At 41.4% G+C, this 23506-nt stretch overlaps 2 protein-coding genes across 2 annotated transcripts in view; one reads left to right on the top strand and one right to left on the bottom strand.

Annotated features, from left to right (window-relative positions):
* Window positions 1–623: 623 nt before the first annotated feature.
* Window positions 624–23506, bottom strand: part of LOC146672390 (Fc receptor-like protein 5) — a 155543-nt gene continuing 132660 nt past the window's right edge. Inside the window, exons 5-7 of the mRNA XM_085400862.1 lie at window positions 2824–2979; window positions 2159–2257; window positions 624–727 (exon numbers count right to left, since the gene is read on the bottom strand). Coding sequence (XP_085256988.1) covers window positions 624–727; window positions 2159–2257; window positions 2824–2979 — 359 coding nt within the window. The remainder of the gene's footprint in view (window positions 728–2158; window positions 2258–2823; window positions 2980–23506) is intronic.
* LOC146672391 (butyrophilin-like protein 2) lies at window positions 7580–16721 on the top strand. The gene is made up of 4 exons (XM_085387024.1): window positions 7580–7649; window positions 15578–15937; window positions 16471–16548; window positions 16631–16721. The coding sequence occupies exons 1-4, from the start codon at window positions 7580–7582 to the stop codon at window positions 16639–16641; spliced, it is 519 nt and encodes a 172-aa protein (XP_085243150.1). The 3' UTR covers window positions 16642–16721.

Here is a 23506-nt window from a genome sequence, read left to right on the forward strand (position 1 = left end):
TCTGAATAACTAACTATAAACATATCACAACATATAGACATTAAGTAGTTTTTCATTTGCTAATACCCAGTATTAGCAGTAGATGGCAGCAGACTCTGAAGGCCTTTATAAACCACAAAACTAACGTCATGTCTATGTTCTTCTTTGTGTTCGTTGTCTCTATGTTTCACATTTAAAATACATGCTATCTGATGGAAGCATGATTAACTGTGGTTCTATAATTTTTTGGACTGGATCAGGGGAGCTGTCCAGTTTGAGCACCTCGGGGCGACTGTTGCTGTGATCTTTTTATTTGCCATACAAATGGAACTGAATTGACTGAGTTGAATTATTTCAATCAAACAATTAATTCAATTAAACTGACTAAACATGATGAAATGTTTTCTTTTTCATCAAACCAAATTTCACGATTTTGAGTTTGAAAGCACAGAATGCTTTTAATTTAATAATGAAACAGTTCATTGGGTTTCTGAAAACTGTCATATGAATTGCTGCTTGTAACTCACACAATGCAGCGATGCTCATGCTGTTTATAGTCTGTGGTTGCAGTTAATTTGTTTGTTTCCTATCTGAACTGAAGACAGATGTTTTATCAGTCCATTCAAATTTTCCATCAGTCATCTTCATGAAACCCACAGGACAACACGAGAAGAGCAGCTGGACTCCACTGGCTGGACTGGTCGACTACTTTGGAGATTGGAGTAAATGACCTCTGGCTCCAGAAAATCTGAGCACACAAACATGCACAGCTCAACCCACAGCTCTGTACAAAACCAAACCTATATGCAGTTAAATCGCAACAAAACAACAAAAGAACTGTTGAGTGTCATCAAAATGAAACATTATTGATCAAAGCTCAGACAGTTTAAATAATATAAATGTTATTTTTAGGGCAGGGTGTTCATCTTTCTAAAACTCATTGTCCTTATCAATGTCAAAACACCATGAATGAAGCTCAGTACTTCCTCCAGCATTTTCACATTAAAAGTTTTTCAGCCTTTCTGTCATAAATTAGCTTTTAATTTGAAAGAAAGCCAGCAGGAAATGCTTAGGTTTAGTAGTTCATGGAAAAGAAACAATGAGCCTCAGCAGAGTGCTGACTGTGTTTCTGTCACCCAAACTTTATCTTATAGTTACTCACCCAGAAACCGCAGATCAGGACCTGCTCTGTGTTTATGCTACAGATACACTTCCTGGTCACTTTAAAGGATCATTTCAACCTTTTAGAAAAAAAAATCCTAATCATCTTATAGTGAAGAATAACTGTACCTGCAGGTCTGTTTGCTCTGAAGCCAATTTGTTCATAACTAGTTCACACTTCTGAGTAGATTATAGCTGGATCACTCTCTCCACAATGAAGCAATTTTTAAAAAAGGCTGCAGGTTTTTACAGGTCATACTGGCAGCCTTTTTGTTCAATTCTTACAATGAAATGTAACATAACAGAGAACAAAACTGATAACCGAATGGAAACTAAAGCTTTTTCCTAATTCATCTGACCCTAACCTTTGACCTAAGATCTTGAAGAATTATATACGAAAACGGTGTATTTTATTATCTTTACCCATATGATTGGAGCACAACTAGCAGAAATCTATAAGCTGTATAAACTTGAGGATTTTAACATGTGTTCATGCAGACTGGGATTTTAGGAAACTTTACTGCTTCATTGTGACGTTGTATTGAAATCATGACTCATGTGACCCAGGGCCCAGTATAATGTTGTGAAGTTTGAAGAAGATCAATAAAAATGTTGGGTAATATACCATTTTTATGATATTTCTCATTTGGTGTGGCCTTAACCCGATAGTAATCGGTCTAATTACATCCAAAAACAAAGACTTGTCAAAGAAGAGAAGAGTATCAGCAGTGTGGTGATTCTATATCGGCAACTTTGTATAGCTCTGATGCTGTTAGAGAAGAAATGTGCAGATCAGGTCATTTTGGTCATGTGGTGAACACTCTAGCTGCCCTGATACCATTTACAATACAGCAGCAGAATTTCAATGTAGAACAGCAAGTTAGAAACTTAAAGAGATTCAGCTTAAAATAAACAATCTTTAGCTTAAGACCAAGAGCGTCTAAGGCTGGATTCACGATAAAGCCCCACTGTGAGCTGTGGGGGTCTGCAGTGACAAAGCAGAGTGGTTGTACCTCACCTCTCCTCTTTGACTGTTTTTTCTTGTCTTTGATGATGATTCGTCCATAAGTGACGTCGTCCCTCCTCACTGTGGAGTAGACTGCAGCTGGATCGCTCTCTGCACAATAAATACACACAGTGGACATCACTGCAGCTAGAACAGGCGAGAGTTGAAATGAGCTTTCAAACATTGCAGGAAGACACACAAGAATGTAGGAAATATATGATCTGAAATAATGAACTGGCTGTTTGATGGGGTTTGGTTATAATGTTCAGAGAGTTTTGGTGAGAATCTGAGTTTCTCTGGAGTTCTGGGGAGAATTTTTTTAATGTTTAAATCAAGTTTTCCCTTTCCTCTTTTCTTTAACTTTCCCTGTAACTTATTTAAAGTGACACTGGACTCCATAAAGATAGCAACATGGACCCTCAGCATATAAAACACTACCTGGGCTCTGTCTGGCTGGCTGCTGTTGATAATTTGAGGTTATGATTTCACTGTATATGACGCCATCTGTGATGACATTTTCTCTAACTTCTTCTGCATCCTCTGAAATGAAGAAAATGAACAGCAATGTATTTTACTGCTTGGACATAAAAGTGTTGGACATGTTTGTTATTACAAGTTTCAAAATAAATCTATAAAATGTTTGAAAATTATTATTTTAAAAAATGTAATAATCTTACCTTTGGGTTTTCCACATACCCATCGTTTCACCACCAGAACCACTAACATAAGCAAAACCACAGCACATACTGATCCAATAGATGACAACACAGGAATGAGTGATGGAGAAGGAGTGATGGAGGCAGATGTAGGTGGAGGTGTGGTGGTGTGATTGTCTAAAATAAAGCAAACACAGTCACTAAAGGACTGGATTCAAATCCAAATGAGATGCTGTGGCACGACCTCAAACAGGCTCTTCATTCTCAAAACCACTCCAATGTGTCTGAATTCAAGCAATTCTGCAAACACGAGTGGACCAAAATTCCTCCACAAGCATTTTGTATTTGTTATCTTTGACTAAAATTAAAATTGTTTGATAAAATGAAACATTCAAGTGTGACAAATTTGCAAATAACTAAGAAAAATGAGGAAAGGGGAAAAGAACTGAGGTGACAGTGCATATACCTACTTGAAAAGTAGACTAGATCGATTACATATGACACTTCTATCAAAGTCATGCGACTTTCACAAAATGCTGCAGCATCTCGTGTTCCTGGAGAAATTACAGGGTCTGAGAAAATCGCTCATGTGCATCCATCCACCAAACCAGAAACAGACATCCTGTGAGATAAACCTGACACAGTTTCCTCCTCATGTTTACTAAAAAGTTCAAACAGAACATCAAAAAAAAAAAAAATCTTTCTGAATGAGCAACACTTACAAGTAATAAAGAAATTAAATGTAAAATAAAGGCATAGATAAAAAAAAAAGATCCATCACCAGAAACCGCTGCGGCTTTATGGAGGCTACAGGAAGCACTGAATATGAGTCACATCCACAAAGCAGTCCACATGTTAAAGTAGTGAAGCATGAAGCCAGGGTGTCTTTTCTTTCATTGTTATCGACCTTTACAGAATTATGTGGTTTTCAGTTGGTCTCAGTCTTCGATTAAATTTTTTTTTCTGTTTGAAGCAGAAAATCTTCTTTTTTTGAGTGTTTTTCAGCATTTTAAACTACTTTCACCATGACAACAAATGCTGCAGACCTAATCTTCTTGTCAGTGATAAATAGGTCCAAACCCTCACTGATCAATCAGTACTTCAGAAACCAGATCTGTAAGATTCCACAGACCACATGGACACAAATGGTCTTCATTGTACGTTGTTGGGCAAGGAAGCAAGAAATCGAGCAAGAAACAACTTTATTCCAGCATTTTTAAAATCTTATGGCTTAAATCCTAAACCTGGTTAGAAAACAATGCAAAGGAGCTCCTGGCTTCCTAACTTGTTTTATTGGAGACTCTGTCTCCTGAATTTGTTCTTTACTTAATATTATTAAAGATATTTATTGATAAAATAATTGCTGAGTGTCCTGAACAATGACAGTTAAAAAATGTCAGACGTTAGCAAATATAATAAAAATTAAAATGTGCAAATTAATATAGATTTTTTTTATTTTAAATTCTGTCAGTAGGTTAAATAAACACTTCATTTTCAAAATAAAAAAATACATATCATGTTTCAAGTTTTAAAATGATGAAGCGGGCAGTATGAACACACATGGAACTCACCTGGCAAAGAAAAGGCCAGAGAGCCAATGAGGACGCAGGAGACGATCCACATTTCAGTGCTGAGCTGCTGCTGAGGTTGTGATCAGTGTCTGCACGATAGAGGAGGACTGAGTAAGACGGGCTTAGACTCTGTATTTACAAAACACCCAGAGCTCACTTCTTAGTCTGCAAACAGCTGTGAGGGAGGAGCCAGTTTATTAGGAACACCTCTTTCACTCATTGCACTCAGACGCAGGCCTGGGGTCAGCTGTTGCCTGCTGTGAGTGAAGAAATGATGCTAAACTTTTTTACTCTGTTTTGTTTTTGACACTTTCAATAATTAAGCAGCGCTCTGAAAGAACACTTAGATCAAAGAACTGATAATATTTGGGTATATAAATGTGCATGTAATATTCTGTGCTTCAAGACATCACTTAAACAAATATTAAAGAAAAGTGATAGTCCCTGTTTAGATTTCAAGCCCATCGAGGAAAGAACAAAAAAAAATCAAATGGTGAAACTGGATGGTTTTCAAGGAATGATCCACCCTGCATGACTGCCAATGTTTTGCATGCAGGGCCAACACAAATGATGGTTACTCATGTGCAGGCAACATATGCAGGACATTAAACTCTTAATCACAGATTCCACCGAAAAATTCATCCGGATCAGGAGAAGTGTGTTCTAGATCCAGCAGCAACATGAAGAAGAGCTGCAGTGTGTGTGTCCAGAATGTGCAGGAAGACACAGCATGCATATAACAAGTGCAAGAAGTACAGATGCAACACACATAGAAGAAATGTGTTATACAGTCAGCATGAATAGATTAAATAGATTATTCTTCTATTTATGTTTGCCAAGGATAAACGTAAACAAAGTCAGAGTGCTGCCCCCTGCTGGCTGTATTTATTCAACCTTTTCATCCACAGTCAGTTCAGTCAGCCTCTGATTCGCACTCACAGCAGTGACTGTTTAAACCAACATTAAAGCTGCAGGCTGGATTCACTGGAGCGGTTCAGATGCTGCAGGAGGTCCAATTTTAAAAAAGAGGTTCTGTTTTGCACCTCAGAGCCTCCATTTAAAGTTATTATGATACTATTTGGGAGAATAGAAAGAGGTCATATTTAGTGCTGTTTGCTCTCTACCAAATAAAAAACAAATGAATGGTTTTCTGATGTTGACAACTTTAAAAATCAAACCTAAACATTCACATGAAAATAAGCGATAAAAAATAGCTTATAGTTTATTTTCATGTCATAACTGATATTAATCACATGTGGGAGGAAAAACAAAAAACATTATGTTCAGTAAAGAAAAGAAAAAAGATTTCACATCTGTCCACACATATTGTATTTTCTCAGTATTTTCTAGTTCTGAACATTGTGCTGTTCGTTTTAAAAAATTATTATAATTCTTAGGTTCCTGGTTATTCATTTGCCAAGTTTAAAGTGTGTTTCTGTTAGCCTTCTGTTCTTAGTGACCTTAGTTGTCTAATCTTCTCCTATATTTAGTCAGTCTTGTCCCCGTGTTTACTCTTGTCTCCCCGGTTTCTTTGTCCAGCTTGCGTGTCAGAGTCTCTGTCAGTGTGTTTCCAGTCTTATTTTGATTGTCTCTTGTCCTGTATGCACTTTGTTCAGGTTCGCTTCCCCTTTGTCGTTATGTCTGATTTGTGTCTCCTGTGTTTCCACTTTTCCCATCCTGTCGTTATTGTGTGTATATTTAAGTCCTCAGTCTCCCTCTGCTTGTTGAGGCATTTTTCATGTTCTCTTGTTTATGCCAAGTCATGAGTTCCTTGCTCACAAGAGTCCTTGTTTCTAGTTTATCTTTTGTTTGCTTCTTTTAGTGTTTCTTTGTACTTTATTTTTTAGTTCCGTTTCACAGCAAATAGAGCTGTTGCTTAAGTTCTTTACTTCCTCCTATGTGTTCGGGTCCTACCCTTGCCTGCCACACTGACAAACTTGACACCAGTGAGCTTTGATCTGTTGAAAGGCGCATCTAGTGGTCATACTGGTACACATCATAAGTGATGTTTCCTGGGTTCTATGGGTGTTTCGGGCCTCTCAACATTACACGTCCTTACCTAGATGATCCAGCCCTGTCCCAGCAGCATTACCCAATCACCACCACTTGTAACCCACAGCCAACTGGCAGCTGTCTCTTCTGCTCCTGTTGGAGTCCTGGTGGCTATACTTTTGTATGGTCCCCTCAGAACACCAGACTGAGCTTTACTGCTGGGCTTTGGGGATCAACTAGCCAACAGGATGGAGCCAACCGTGCTTCCACTGGTCCTTTATGAGCCTGGGCTAGCTTCCTTTTAAAGTGACTTTGTGTGAAAAGTCACTTTAAAACCATAGTGGAAAAATGCAGCTCAAGTTCAGACACGACTTCATCTCAAGGAGCAGAACAATGAGTCCACTGATAACATGTACACATTCCACTTTTTATTTCTACAGAAGTCTGGTGACACCGCAGTGTTACACTACACTGCAAATATGTTTTTACATGTTACCTGCAGGCCTGTGCACTTCACTCTGCTGCTGCACATCAAACCTGAATGCAGGTTCCTCTGCACCAGCTGCGGTGTTTGCTAAGAAAGTGCAAACAGCCCAAATGAATAAAACAGGACAACAAAACTATTTTTTGTAATAATCAGAAATGACAAAGCTATTTTTTAAATAGTGTTTTCATGCTGATTTCAGGTTGTTTTTTTTTCATGGTTTTACTGAAACGCAAGCACCAATCAAGAAAATCTTGCATTATCATCAGTACTTAGACAATTAAGCAAACATCATGGCATCTGTTTTAAGCAGCTGCAAAAAAAAATGTGTTTTGGCGACAGCGTGCTAGTGAAGGGTCAGTCTTAAGTAGCTTAACAAGCAACAACAGCTGAAAATGGTGAGGAAGAATGATTGAAGAACTATTCCTCAAGGCCACTTTAAAACATCACAATAAAGTCTGGCTGCTTGGAGGCAAAATATATAGAGATGACATATGGCTCAAGACAGCAACATAGAGGGTGACAGATATCAGAGGTTTTTAATCACGCAGAGAAACAGTGAAGGGCACATAGTTTGAACATCTTAAAGACATTAAACAACCGATCAATGTAAAACATCTGTTCCTCCTCATGCACTGTTTCTAGATTCTATCAGTGGACACGCCCCCTCGAAGGTTAAATCGTCTGTCATCAAGGAAGTTAAAAGTTTTTCAAGGCTGAAGGAGGAGAGATGTCTGCTGGTACATCTGCGTCACTCTGCTGCGGTTTGCTGTCTGCCTGCGTCTTGCTGGTCTCTGCAGGTGAGTCTGAGCAGGGTCTGGAACAGGAAACCAGTTCATTCCGCAAGTGTGTTTGCAACTGTTAGGCTTTAAGCTGCAGGAGTGAATATGCGATAACACTGCTGTTTTATATTTTCCGGTCTTTTGAAAATGCCTGTCAGTCTGTGTTCATGGATACTTTAAAACTTGTGCTAAAAAAAACTATAATGCGAGAGGAAGATCAGGTTTACAGAGTGAGGCATCTACACAAAAAATAAATAAATAAACATTTTAAAAAGTTGTAAATTATGTTTTGAATTAATAATTTATAGCTTATGTATTATTTATTTATAACAAAGTATTTTTGTAATATTTAGGAGAATTTAAACGGCAACATAATTTTTGTAAAGGTCAGTTTTTGTTTCTTGATATAAGCCTGCATAGCTATGGGTAGTGTCCAGCAGAGGGACCTGTCACGTAGTTAGCCACAAGCTGCACTTCCAGCTCAGACCCAATTTTGTGGCTCACATGTGCCACAATGCAGCTCTCAATGAAGCGTGAAGCAGCGTGATACAAGACAAAATTAAGGTACATGTTTTAAACTGTACTTGACTGCTTAGTTGATATTTTGTTGTATTGCTACTTTATTTGATTTATATTTGAGTTTATATCAATAAGAACCACCTAAGAAGATGTATTTCTGTGTTTCTGTCTAGTTTTAAGGTGTATTGGCGCACCTCAGCACTGTTAGATTCTGAATGAATCTTGAAGTAAAAACTCTGCACCTGTCGAAGCTCTCTCTATAAATTAAATTATATGGGTTATTCTTCTTTAAAATAACGTTGTGGTATCAGCAGTATTTACAGCTACATTTTGTCAAATATGTGAGTGCTAATCTGTTTATTTGCATGGTGTAAACATCTGATGTGAGCATTGTTTCCAAAAGTTAAAGTAACACTCACTTAAATTTAAGTCCAGATGTTATTGCATAGAGCAATATACTCATTACAGTAACGAAATGTTGAACCCTGCTGAAGAAGCCGACGACTCAGAGCAACAAGGAGTGAGATCCAGCAATCGTGAAATGCATTTAACTGAAAAGGGTAAAAGCATGCAGGAATATGAGGCAAAGAAAAATGAGAAGGCATTATTATGACTTATGACACTTGGAAGAAGGCAGCTAAAGAAATCAGAACAAAGTTAAAAATTTTGGCTCACCTGAAGAGCTAAATAATGGCAGTCATGACATAAGACATAAGCACGCTGTAGTACAACGGCATTATGAACCCATTCTAGCAGCCAATCCATGATTCCAGACATTGTTAAACGAACAGATGCTTGTGCAGTGCTTACAACTAACATTTGTGAAGTCATTGCTAAACGACAGGGAAATATTGAAAGGGAAAGAGTACAAGTGATGTTAAACAAAGGGGAATATGGTTCTGTGTTTGGTAATACCGAAACTGAAACATCATTCCCAGATGGTTCGGTTGCATACTCAAAGGCAGATTCTACTGGCAGTCATGAGGTGGAAGCAGAAGCTGAACTTGCAGCCAAAAGCCACAGAAGAAATACTGGCACAAGAAACCAAGATCAGACAAATGGAAATTGAGTGGAAATTAAAGGAATTGGAAACAAAAGCAAGGTTGGAGGAGGAGAAAACTAAACACTATCAGTTAAAGGCAGACAGTGAAGTGAAAGTAGCAGCTGCCCTAGGAAGAGCCTTAATGCTCAAAACGACATTGAAAGCCATGATCTAGCATCCTGCCACAACTTAGAAAATTCCGCAAATCTCCCCAACAGCGCGACACAACTTTTTTTTTTTTGTTATCATCTATTGTCCACCTGGGCCTTACACAGAGTTTCTGCCTGATTTCTCAGACTTTTTATCTGATTTAGTTCTCAGCTCAGATAAAATAATTATTGTGGGTGATTTTAACATCCATGTAGATGCTAAAAGTGACAGCCTCAACATGGCATTTAATCTGTTATTCGACTCAATTGGTTTCTCTCGAAATGTAAAAGAACCCACCCACCACTTTAATCACACTCTAGATCTTGTTTTATCATATGGCATAGAAACTGAACATCTAACAGTGTTTCCTGAAAACCCTCTCCTGTCTGATCATTTCCTGATAACATTTACAATAATTGATTACACAGCAGTGGAGAGTAGACTTTATCACAGTAGATGTCTTTCTGAAAGTGCTGTAACTAAGTTTAAGAATATAATCCACCCACTGTTATTATTTCCAATGCCCTGTACCAACATAGAGCAGAGCAGCTATCTGAACGCTACCCCAACAGAGGTCGATTATCTTGTTAATAATTTTACCTCCTCACTGGCGATCGTGGCTCAAGAGTTGGGCGTTCGCCTTGTAATCGGAAGGTATCCGAGCCCCGGCTTGGATAGTCTCAGTTGTTGTGTCCTTGGGCAAGACACTTCACCCGTTGCCTACTGGTGGTGGTCAGAGGGCCCGGTGGCGCCAGTGTCCAGCAGCCTCGCCTCTGTCAGTGCGCCCCAGGGTGGCTGTGGCTACAATGTAGCTTGCCATCACCAGTGTGTGAATGGGTGGATGACTGGATATGTAAAGCGCTTTGGGGTCCTTAGGGACTAGTAAAGCGCTATATAAATACAGGCCATTTACCACTACGTACGACTCTGGATACTGTAGCTCCTGTGAAAACTAAGGTCTCTAATCAGAAGTACCTGACTCCGTGGTATAATTCTCAAACACATAGCCTAAAGCAGATGACTCGTAAGCTGGAGAGGAAATGGCGTGTCACAAATCTAGAGGATCATCATTTAGCCTGGAGAAATAGTTTGCTGCTTTATAAGAAAGCCCTCCATAAAGCCAGAACATCTTACTATTCGTCACTGATTGAAAAAAAAAAAAGAACAACCCCAGGTTTCTCTTCAGCACTGTAGCCAGGCTGACAAAAAGTCAGAGCTCTTTTGAGCCAACAATCCCTTTAACGTTAACTAGTAATGACTTCATGAACTTTTTCACAACTAAAATTTTTATTATTAGAGAAAAAAAATACCAACAATCATCCCACAGATGTAATATTGTCTACAGCTACTGTCATGGTCTGGCTGGTGGACCGTGGGGATGTGGGGAAAGGAGGACCCAAAACGCAGACTCTGCGATGCAAACAGTGCTCTTTATTTACAGTGAAAAGCTGTAAACACAATAACTCCCCGTTGCTCCCTTGAACCCCGTGTGCGTGCTTCCCCCCGACGTCTGTGCTCGTGCTCCCCGCTGTTGTGTTTCTGCACACCCCGTGCGTGCTGCCTTTCTGGACCACTCTTCCTCCTGCAGGGAAACCATAGAAGCAGCCGTCAACACTAACCTTCGGCGGGCATATATGAACAGCACTGACATATGCTGAGACACACTAACTTAGTACGATAACTCAATGATCCCGCACCGGTGGGAGCTCCAACACTCTCCTAAGTAGCTCCCCCGACGAGCCCTGATCACCAACAGGTGTGGCAGAAACTTAAGGTGTGGCCAGTCCTCCCGCAGGGCCACACCCATCAGGCCTGCAGGTGGCTGTGCTCCATCCTCCAGCCACACCCACAGACATACACACCTACACACCCACACCCTGCCTATACATACGAGTGGAACACAGACTAACACAGCATTGTGCAGAAAAACACACACATCACCAAATAATAATAATACTACTACTACTAATAATTAGAGATGGCACGATACCACTTTTTTATGTCCGATACCGATATCATAAATTTAGATATCTGCCGATACCGATATGAATCCGATATAGTGTTTTTTAATCAACAAAACTGTTTTTTAAAATATCTTGCTGCATTTTGCAAGTCTGCAAGTTCATACTCAAGTTTAAAACAACAACTACACTAAAGCTATTCTGTTATACCTGTATACAAAAAAAATATTTCATAGTTCAGCAATACTGATCAATCTAATAAACTTAGACCTACACCATCCTCCCTATTCTGGTATTTTAAAGAGTACTTAGCGTAAATATTAAGCAACCTAACTAATAGGGTTCCAACTCCCAGCAACAACAAAATAAATAAATAAAAAATAGGGAACCACCCCTCACGCGCCACCTCATGATGCTTAATCGACGTAATCAACCTTAATTTGATGCAGTGTGAAAGAAAATGCACAGAAATCAATTATTTTTCAAGAAATATTAAATAGATTCAACATCTTTCTTCAACAAAATTGCAGACTGCACAGATGGTACCTTCCCAAAGTAAAAAGTACTATAGCTTACTAGGGTATATATATTAGACTTAATCACTATATACAGTAATTGATTTCTATTCATTTTACATCAAATTAAAACTTTGGGTGTCAGATAATTATTTATTAAAAGCTAGACATTTTAAATGAGAATAAGAAAGAAAAGTATGTCTTTGTGCCCCCCTTTCCCAGTTAATGCCCTATCGGCCCCCCTGGCTAAACTTTGCTAGATCCGCCCCTGCACAGTTACCAGCCGTCAGCTACGTAGAAAAAGATCCTGGTGTAGAAATTAATATTTAAATAAATTGTAACAACAGCTTATCAAGCTTAAACGTGCTGCTGTTGTTCAGCCGCTGGTTTGCTCTTTCTGGCGCAAAGTGGACCAAAAACAAATGAGAGACGGACTCGCGACAACGTTCTGAGGTGAGTTACGGCGTGTTGCAAGTTTTGTGAGGTGCTTTCGTGATATTTAATGGATCGGATTACATTTTTTATTTTTCTCCGATATCCGATCCAGTAATTTAGGTCAGTATCGGACCGATACCGATACGTAATATCGGATCGGTCCATCTCTACTAATAATAATAATAATAACAACAACATTCAAAACTGCTCAAGGACCCCCGAGTCCTCCAGAGCCGGGTCCGTGACAGCTACTCTTAGTACCATTGATGTTAAGTTAGACTCTTTTTCTCCAATTGATCTTTCTGAGTTAACTTCAATAATTACTTCCTCCAAGCCATCAACGTGTCTTTTAGACCCCATTCCTACAAAACTGCTAAAAGAAGTCCTGCCATTAATTAATTCTTCGATCTTAAATATGATCAACCTATCTCTAATAATCGGCTATGTACCACAGGCCTTCAAGGTGGCTGTAGTTAAACCTTTACTCAAAAAGCCATCTCTAGACCCAGCAGTCTTAGCTAATTATAGGCCAATCTCCAACCTTCCTGCAGTGAAATAGGACACACACCCCCCCCGGACCTTACACACACAACACAGACATCACATGGGGATACAGGTCGGAGATCGGTAGCGTTACAGAAAACAAACGCTGAAATATACACTACAATGGGAAAGTACAAGAGGAAAAAAAGAGACCTCTACTCTTGTTGGGCTCCTGGGAGGATAGCATGAGAACAGGAAACAAAAAAACTCCTCTGCACAAAAAAGCACATAAATGTCCAGAGCACAACAGTATGGAACACGTGACAAGCCACAGGGTCGGGTGGGGGGTGAAGAGTAATCCGACCCAAACACAGCAGCCATCCTGCCCAGCGCTACCATTCCACCGCGGGCTCAGACCCGCCGTGTTCCCAGGAAGGAACAAGCATCGAAGGCGCTTGGAAAGGGAGGGGGGATGAGTGTGTGCATATCAGTGTATATGTATGTGTGCGCGTGTCCAGAGTTCAGCTGAGACAGTGTCCTTCGCCCTGCTAGGCTAAGTAAACAGTCTGCCAGCCAACCCAGGTGGCCTTGCATGGAATGGGAAGGAACAGTCTAAACACAGTCGTTATCAGGGTGTTTTTTGTTCGGCTCCAGCCTTGCAACCGCAGCTGGCACCGAAAGGGTATCTGCATGAAGTGATGGTGCTTTTTACTTTAGTGCGAACAACTCATATGAATTTTAAAGCAGTTCTACAGTCCAACACTGGTCTCTCAATCTCCCGTTGGAGAGCCGTGAGCTTCGCCATACTTGCGTTCTGTGATGTTGTCATTCTTGTGCTCAAAGAGCCGATTCTGAGAACTCACGACCACAGTGAGCCTCCCCAAGGTGTAATCCAGTCTGCACTCAGAGATCTTATTATGAATATTCGCAGCAGCCGTAGCTTTTCCAAGATCTTATCCATGCTGCACTCAATGAGCCCATTTTGAGAAACTCACGCCTCTCCCATCGTTTCAATCCCAGCGGGCAGCCTTGTGGGGGTTTCTTAAATCTTCGATAAGTCAGGGCCAAGCCAGCTCTGATCAGCCAGAACGCCTGTTACCATGGTTCCGAATAGGTAGATATCTTCAGCACTTAGGCTCACCCAAGCCCAAACTTCTCGTTGAGAAAGGGGTGTCAATTGCATTTAGGGACCAGTTGATCAAATCCATAATTCCTCTTTTAGGTTTTAGAGAACAGACTGTGAGAGACTGTTCCAGGGTAAAGTAATACAAAAAACACGAGACTAGACAAGGACATAAAAGGCTAAGCAGGGAAGCTAAGGGAGAGGAGGAGAGGAGAAAAGTGGGACCGCCTTCGTCAAGAGCAATGGCTTATTTGAAGAGTTTCAGTCAGGTTTCAGAGCTCATCACAGCACAGAAACAGCTTTAGTGAAGGTTACAAATGATCTTCTAATGGCCTCTGACAGTGGACTCATCTCTGTGCTTGTCCTGCTAGACCTTAGTGCAGCGTTCGATACTGTCGACTATAATATCCTATTAGAGCGATTAGAACATGCTGTAGGTATTACAGTGGTTACTGCAGTGGTTTGTATCATATCTATCTAATAGACTCCAGTTTGTACATGTAAATGGAGAGTCCTTTTCACACACTAAGGTCAATTATGGAGTTCCACAGGGTTCAGTGCTAGGACCAATTCTGTTTACATTATACATGCTTCCCTTAGGCAGCATCATTAGAAGACATAGCATACAGTTTCACTGCTATGCTGATGACACCCAGCTCTATCTGTCCATGAAGCCAGATAACACACACCAATTAGTTAAACTGCAGGAATGTCTTAAAGACATAAAGACTTGGATGGCCGCTAACTTTCTGCTTCTTAATTCACCTGGTCCAGTCACCAGTCACCTTTCTCACTCACTATGTGTTAATAGACCTCTCTGCATTGAATCATATCTGTTATTAACCTCTGTCTCTCTTCCACAGCATGTCTTTATCCTGTCTTCCTTCTCTCACCCCAACCTTTTTAACAGCCTACAAGTTTTTTTGTTTCTTTGTAAATATGGCCCTAAATATCAATGAGACCCTTTAAATGTTACATAATGTTATATAATTATAAAATGTTTCCTTCAGTGACAACTTTTATTCAAGATTTAGCACATGCATGTTTCCAAATTTCAGCAACATTTTGAATGCAGGGGTATTTTTACAGAGTGGCTTTGTTTTCAAATGTGAAATATAAATATATCCACACTGCACATCAAACACACAACTCGCTCCCGAGAGAGTATATTTATTAACAGTGTCAGGATCTTACACTTTGAGTTTTCTTGTGTCCTTGTGATTTTCTATTATGATTTGTTCTAAGTTCACTTAGTTGCCCTAGTTTAGTGTCTTAGTTTGAGTTTCTTGTATTCTCTCTAAATTTCCTGTGTTACGTTTAAGGTCCGCATCTTGGTGTCAGTGTTTTCAGTTTCGTGTCCTCTCCATCCTGTCATGTGTAAATTCCTCAGCTGTGTTCCCTGTTTGATTCCACTTCCCTCATTATCTTCTGTGTATTTATGTCAAAGTCTCCCTCTGTTCCATGTCGCGTCGTCCCTCAGTGTTGTGTGCGTTTCCCAGTGATTTCCCTGTGCCTCCTTGTGAGTTAGTTTTAGTTCATCCCAGTGTAGTTTTGTATCGCCCTTTTCCTTTCTGTTAATAAAGCCGTGCTTTGAGTTCATGCACGTGTGGAGGAAAACCTTTTTCTCTTAGATTCTTCCTCTGATTGGCTGCTGGATAGGTAAACAGTCGTACTTTGATCCCCTTAACCTCTCTGCTCTGTGTTGTTTCCTCTTTCAGTCCATAGAAACATCACGGTTGAGCCCGGACAGAATGTCACTCTGCCATGTCGAGCTCCAAACAACACCTCGTCCATCTGCGTAGCAGAGTGGAGCAGGGCTGACCTCGGGACAGATTATGTCCTTTTTTACAGAGAGAAGCGAATTGATCCAGACAACCAGCATCCATCCTTTGTGAACCGGGTAGATCTGCAGGATGGGGAGATCAAAGATGGAGACGTGTCTTTGATTCTGAAGCATGTGAGGGCGAACGACACTGGAACGTACCATTGTCGTGTCGTTAAATGCCGTCAACGGCAGAGTCTTAATATTCCAACTCCCCCCATCAGCAGCATCCAGCTGACTGTTGTTGATCCTTCAGGTGAGTGAGTAGAGTTCAGTATGTGTGTGTGATCAGAGGTGAAGCTGCTTCCTGGTTGTTGATCAGACTTTGTAGAAAGCTGCTGGGTCTACTGTACTATGAAGAAAGTTGAACTTACCCAGTATACTGTCTGTTGAAACATCTACCCAGGTTTTATCAGTTCAGCTGAGAGCGTGTTCAGAGGGGGTGTACGGGATGGGGTTGGCACTGATCACAAACTGGGATTTTTATCTTTCCTTGTAAAGAAAATATTGAAAATCATGCAGCGTCAGTAAACCCACTCAACAACAGAGTGATGTTGTTTTATATGGTATTTTTTGGATGTCCAGTTTTGGTCCACTGAAGGGGCTGTTGTGGATGTCTTTTCAATGTCAAACTTTATATTCATTATAGGCTCTGCTGTAGGATGTTTTCTGTGTGAAGGAATGCAGAGTTATCAGCAGACAGCTGCAAGATGGCGTGTGAATGTCATAGTACAGGCCTCAGGTCTGTGATCACATACCTGACAGCTGACACCTGTTTCTTACCTCCAGGTCTACAAGGAGGCGTCAGCAATGGAGGAAGCATGATTGCATGTGTTGGACTTATAGCTGGTCTGTTTGTTCTTGTTGGTGAGTTTTGATCCGTAGAAAACCTGCCTGGAGCTGAAATGTCTTGGAATTTTAAAAAAAATGTTTATCTTTAATTTTCCAGCTGAACTCTGAGTCAACACTGTTGTCATTCAGGATTTGAAAGATTCCCACAACTGGAAAGATTCCAATGAATGTCAAACCCACTCGTCGTCACGCTCATCAACCAACAGGAGGTGATGTTATAATAGAAAATTCAGTGATAGCAAATTGTGTTTTAATTCAGAGAAGCAACACGTTTTGATAATATTTAGGTTAGCAGCACTGATCCTGCGTTCAAACCTGAGCAGGACCCTCCCACCAGTGCAAACAAATGTTAATTTACTGTAACTTTTAACCCTTGACCTTTATTTGTTGAACTACAAAAGTCCAGCTTGTTCATTATTCTCTGCAATGTCACGAGCCATTAAAAATCAGATGAAAAGTTTTGCAGTAACATGTGTCCTACATTTATTTTGTATTTTTTAAATGTAACATTTCATTTTTACTGTGTACTGAAAACAACAGCTGAATATAATGCATAATGCTGTGAGAAGTCTTTTTTTGTCTGAATGTTTAATCTGATTTAGACTTTGATCTAAACCCTGGATTCATCAAAAAAAATGAGTACTAAGGGAAAAACACAATTACAGCTTATCACTGTCTGACAGAAAAAGGTTTATAAATCTGGCTTCTTATCATGTTTGTGTAGTGTGCTTGGCTCTAAGTCACCATTCTGACATCCATCTGTGATTAAAGACAATCCCAGGAAGCTCTTATTACAGAGTGAAGAGTACCACTGCCTAACTGGAGGGTTGTCACAGTTGGTGCATGGCTGTTATTGCACAGTGATTACCAACAGCATACACGTAAATGTAAATTTATAATACATGAGCTTATAAAGACAGACACAGGCCTGCAGTAATGAGTTATAACACATTTTTATTTATTTAAATAATACCTTCTGCTCAGAGTTCTCCTCTCTGTGTGGTTTTATTTCCTGTGATTTCAGTTTCAGTCTGTTTCAGTTAAACAGACTGAGCCCTGGTACTAACATGACTTTAAAGTTGTTACTCTGAAGATACTCTGAACTTCTTTCTGTACACAGATCTGTGTCTGTAACTGAGGTTGACCTTTGCCACCAGAGGGAGAATACAGTAAAAATACAGTAACTGACTTCAGCTCAAGCCCAGACAGGACTGTGCCTGTAGGCACCAGTGAAATATGCACTTTTATTTCTAATTAAGTCATTTCACTTATGCATGAATACCCCAGTCTTTCATTCCCCTGCAGACATTTGGATCAGGCAGTGTCTGAGTTTTTCATAAACAGTAGGTCACATGAAGCCTGCTCATTTTGCTGCAATGTTTAAAATGTTTCACTTAGTTTAAGAATGATCAGTTAACCTGATGTGGGTGAATAACCCCACTAAACCATCTTAGCATAGGTTGTATTGTAAAGCTCTACTCCCAAAAAATACAAAAAGAGCTTAGTGTACTTGTTCTGCTATGAAACTGGGCAACCAAAAAGAGCTGTGGGCTCCTCATTCAGTTTGTATGTGTGGAAAACCTGCGAGTGTGGACAAAGAGATTTTTCTGGATTTTCTTATTCCAGTGATAAGATGACCTTTATTAGTCCCGCAGGTGGGAAATTTGCTTCATTACAGCAAAAGTGCAAAGCTTTGTAGCAGAAATTAGAAAACACTGGAATGCAATAAAATAAAATATATGATATGATATGAAGGGATATGTTTTTGGCATTATTTCTGTAAGCAGTTGCAAATCTAAATCTTCTGTCAGTTACCCCAACCTTCATCAGCAATGACACCTGTACCACATTCAGACGAAACACCGCTTCCCAGCTTTACCGGTTTAGTTAATGAGAGAAATGTGTCTAATGAGGTTTTGTCTCCAGATTGTTGAAATGCCATCTTTTTGCCATAAAAAACTGACTTGTAGTGAAAAAAGAGAAAGAAAATCACATTTCTTTGGCCAGAACTGTACACAGTTGAATATTTTATTGGTGCTTCTGAACATCATTGAATTGGCTTTGATTCATTATATTCTGGAAAACAGCAGGATTGTTATTTTTTGATGCAGGGTGGTGGGATAAAACCTTGTGTAAGCTTATATTCCTGCAACATCCTCAGATGATCCATTTGCTTACACTTGTCCAAGTTAGGGTCACGGGCTGGGTGCTGGAGTCTACTCCAGCTGTCACAGGACATCACAGACAACCATTCACACTCACACCTTTAGAATAACCAGTTTACCTAACATGAAAATTCCACACAGAAAGACAGTGCTACCTACCATGCTGCCCATCCTCTGACCGTGAGAAGAGTCTGGATGCAGCCAAAATCTCGTTCTTTTTGTCACTACCCACAGCTCGTGACGATAGGTGAGGGTAGGAACGTATATTGACATGTAAATTGAGAGTTTCACTTTTACACTCAGCTCTCTCTTCACCACAACAGGTATAGGGTCCACATCACTGCGTCCGCAGCACCAATCCATCTGTTGATCTCCAGCTCCCTCCTCCCGTCACTCGTGAACAAGACCCCGAGATACTTAAACTCTTCCAATTGGGGCAAAAACTCGTCCCTGACCCGGAGTGGGAACTCCACCCTTTTTCCGGCTCAGGACCATGGCCTCAGATTTGGAGGTGCTGATCCTCATTCCCACCGCTTCACACTCGGCTGTGAACCGTTCCAAGGCGAGCTTGAGGCCATCACCCGATGAAGCCAACAGAACCACATCATCTGCGAAAAGCAGAGATGAGATTCTGAGACCACCCAAGTGAAAGCCTTCCGCCACTTGGCTACGCCTATAAATTCTGTCCATAAAAATTGCAAACAAAATCAGTGACAAAGGGCAGCCCTGGCAGTGCCCATCACCCATCAGGAACAAATCCAACAAATGGATTCTGTTCTGTTCTTGTCTGTGAAGTGGAGCAACACAGTTTGAAAGTATTCAGTTTGTGAAACTGTGAAAGAGGTATTTCCACAAGAGGCTATATTGATGGAAATGGTGATCCTGAAATTCTTTGGAGAGGCCAAGGCTGCGACATGGAAAAGGAGACAGAAAGTTGCCCAGATGGCACATGCTCCACTTTGTGTGAGGGTAGATTTTGGTGCATCCTCTTCACAGACATGTTTCTCTGTACTTAAGCCTGAAATACAGTTTGGAAAGATATTTGTGACTTACAATGCGCAGAGGAAGACCTGGCATTGTTCAAAGCCACAAATATCATGTCCTCATAAAACGCATTGCTAAATAGCATCTCTTTCAGACACAGACAGACCTCTTCCAGTCAAATGTGCTACAATCATCAGGCCCCCCATCACCGATGACCCAGGAGGGTTCTTCCTGTGAGGACAATGCTGCTGTGGAAAGGAGTATATGCTATATATTTAAAGAGAAGAAAAATCCTCAATCTCTTGCAGAAGATGTCATGTCACAGCAACCTGAACATCAGAAACAGCTCTTTCCTTTGTGCTAGGTGTGCCCAGACCACCTTAAACTTGACGAGGCTGTTCAAATTACAGGATTGTCCACATTATTGTCAGCATGATGGGAATGATTGGGAGTAAGTTGTAATGAATCAGATTAAATCTCAGTGTGGAATTATGACTTTTAATTGCGTTTTACGATAGTTACGGGTCAGAGTATCTGTTAAGAATAACAAGTATCTCTTAAAATGTTTCCAATAATGAAACATTTCAATATAATGTAGACAAAAACGAAAAATAAAAAGATAGTTACGGATCAGGACTCCCCGATCTGTACCACGCATGTGCAGGGGTTTTCTTCTTCTTCTGTTCGTTTAATGGCAGTTTACTCCCCAGTGTAAGAGGATACTGCCACCTGCTGACCGAGCGAATGAACCCTTTTGTAAACTGAATTAGCGTCATTACAACCCCTGTGTGGCCCTGGGACCATAAATGGTCCCTTTAGGTTTTCAGGTACAAGCCATTTGCACTGTGTTGAATGGAATATAGCCAAATCCTCTAAAAAAAAAAACTTGGCATAATTTCATTTCAAAATTCAAGTCTGACTTCCTTAAATTAGCTTCAGTGGCTAAGCTAACAATACACATCCTCTCCGAGCCCTGGGGACCATTTTTGGCCCATTGACTTCCATTATAAACGCTATTTTTCACTGCAGAATTATTACCATTAATGTCTTGGTGATTACTTATGTTTCCGTTTCGTTTTGGTCTATGGGCCTTAGAGTTGTAATTTTTTTATTTGTCCACCGGGTGGCGCCCTTGCTCCACATTTGATCCCGGCTGGAAAACAGCGGGCTGCTTAGACAGACCTGCGGGAAACGAAGCCTCATTTCCGGCGTGCAGCAGCGGCTTCGCCCGCTGATCGGGCGGGACCATTTTCGGCCCCTAGAACGTGAGAGGGTGCATTTTTTTTTAGTCAACAGGAAATGACGTATTTGTTGTCACGTGGTATCGGACGTGTGTGCTTAGAATTGTAATTTTTTTATTTGTCCATCATGTGGCGCTCTTGTTTCACATTTGACGCCTGCTGGAAAATACAAGTTTTACAGAGGAAAATCCCACATTCAAAGCAGTGTCTTTCTGCTCAAATGATGAGTTTGGATCATCATCAATGTGTGTGTGTGTGTCTTAAAAAAAATAAAGGAGTGTGTGTCTAACCTCAGAATCAAAGAGTGTGTGCCTAATTTAAAACGTTTTGTCCTTTTGAAGTCTGCAGTTCAGTGCACCCTGCAATGTAAACAAATCAAATATGAAACGAATACCAAAGCCAAATTAGACTTGTTTTGTCTGCAAGCTCGGGTTGTTTGTGCAGCTGCACTAAAACCGTGGTTATAAGAATGAGCAGTAGCTGGGAGTAATCTTTTTCACAATGGCAAGACGGTACAACGCGGAGGAAGCCCTGCGACTCATCATGGACCCCGACAGCGAGGAAAGTGCCCCATCCTCGGGGGATGAATCGGATACTTCTTCAGAGGAGGAAACGGAGGAGCAGGAGTCCGGTTCCGACTCATATGGATCGGAGTCCGAAAGTGAGAGCGGAGAGGAAGAATCAGCGGGGTGGATCTCAAAAAATGGAACACGGTGGTCACCTACGAACGCTGAGACGTTCCGCTACGTTCCAGCGGCCACGGGACGCACCGGACCCACTTTATACGCCCTGGCCCGGATCAGTGACCCACTATCCAGCTTTTCCCTTTTCCTCACGGATGACATTATCCAGCACATCGTGTCAATGACCAATCTCCAGGGGAGACGTGCTATGGCTGACTGGAGGGACGTGGACAGCGATGAGCTGCGTGCCTATGTCGGACTAATAATTCTGGCCGGTGTTTATCGTTCCCGAAACGAAGCCACGATCAGCCTCTGGAGCGAGAAATCCGGCCGGGTGATTTTTCGTGCAACCATGTCGGAGAAAAGGTTTCGCCACATCACCAGAGCTGTGCGATTCGACGACAGACTTGCGAGACCAACACACTCTGACGACAAACTGGGTCCATTTCGCAAGATCTGGGACATGTGGACCCATCGTCTCGAAATGATGTTCCTCCCAAACAAAGACATTTGCGTGGACGAACAGCTTGTCCGATTCAAAGGGAGGTGCAGCTTCAGGCAGTATATGCCCAAAAAGCCGGGGAGGTATGGACTGAAGGTATGGGCGGTGTGCGACGTGGAGACGTCTTATGCCTGGAGGCTGCAGCTGTACACGGGAAAAGCAGCCACTGGGCGCGCTGAGACCAACCAGGGTATGCGAGTGGTTCTGGAGCTGACGGAGGGGCTACAGGGACACAGCGTCACCTGTGACAATTTTTTTACTTCCTACCCTCTGTCAGTGGAGCTGCTGAGGAGAACAAATACCCTGGTTGGCACCATTCGGAAGAACAAGCCCGAGCTTCCGCCAGAACTGCTGCAGACAAGGGGGAGAGGAGTTTTTTCCTCCGTGTTTGCTTTCACCTCCACGCATATGGCCGTCTCATACGTCCCTCGCCGCGGCAAAAATGTGCTCCTGTTGAGCTCCAAACACCGGACTCCAGGAATCTGCGACGGACCCAAGAGAAAGCCGCACATAATAAGGGATTACAACAGATGCAAGGGAGGTGTGGACAAACTCGATCAGGTAGGTGTCAGCATCAGTTGCGCACAAATTTATTCATTCTTGCTCATATATTCTTGTGTAAAATATACGTAGGTTTAATGTTTTTGTGTGTGTGTGTGTTTTGTGTTTTTATTAGGCTGTTAACGACTACAGCTGTAGGAGGCGGACGAGACGGTGGCTGTTAGCCCTTTTCCACCATCTGCTTGACATTTCTCTTTATAATGGCTATGTCCTGTGGACCGCGGTGGACCCAGCTTGGCAGCGAAATAAAGGTTACAGGAGGAGGGTCTACATAGAGCAGGTTGGAGAAGCCTTAGTGCAACCATGCATTGCTAGGAGAGAGCGACTTCCCCGCTCTGTCCTCACAGCAGAGTTTGTAAGACAGGCGCAGGCCGCTGCTTCTCCCGATGCTGCAGATCCTTCTCCCGATGCTGCAGATCCTTCTCCCGGTCCCTCTGCAGCCATCAAACCAAAGCTCAGGAGGCAATGTCAGCTGTGCCGAGGAAAAAGAAAGAGGGTCTACAGCGTCTGCCACAAATGTGGGAACGTGACATGCAGGGACCACAGCCTGACCACCTGCAGGAACTGCTCCACCTGAGCAGGACTGCCCCCCAGCCGATCCCCCCCCAGCCGATTCCCCCTCACTCCCCTCCAGCCCCCACTCTCACTCATACCTTTCCCCATTCCAAATATTCCAGTATATGTTCATTGTTATATAGTTCTAAAAATAAATGTTTTCTTGTTCAAAGTGATCTTGTATTTTTATTTTCATATTTTTTTTATTTTAGAACACAACAAGGTAATAGTATATAGTGGTAATAAGCAATAAGTAAATAATAAGTGCTAATAAGCAAAAAG

This window comes from Rhamphochromis longiceps, linkage group LG3 (genome assembly GCF_057381845.1).
Source record: "Rhamphochromis longiceps isolate RC_006_pf linkage group LG3, R_longiceps_female_GT1.1, whole genome shotgun sequence".
NCBI lineage: Eukaryota > Metazoa > Chordata > Actinopteri > Cichliformes > Cichlidae > Rhamphochromis > Rhamphochromis longiceps.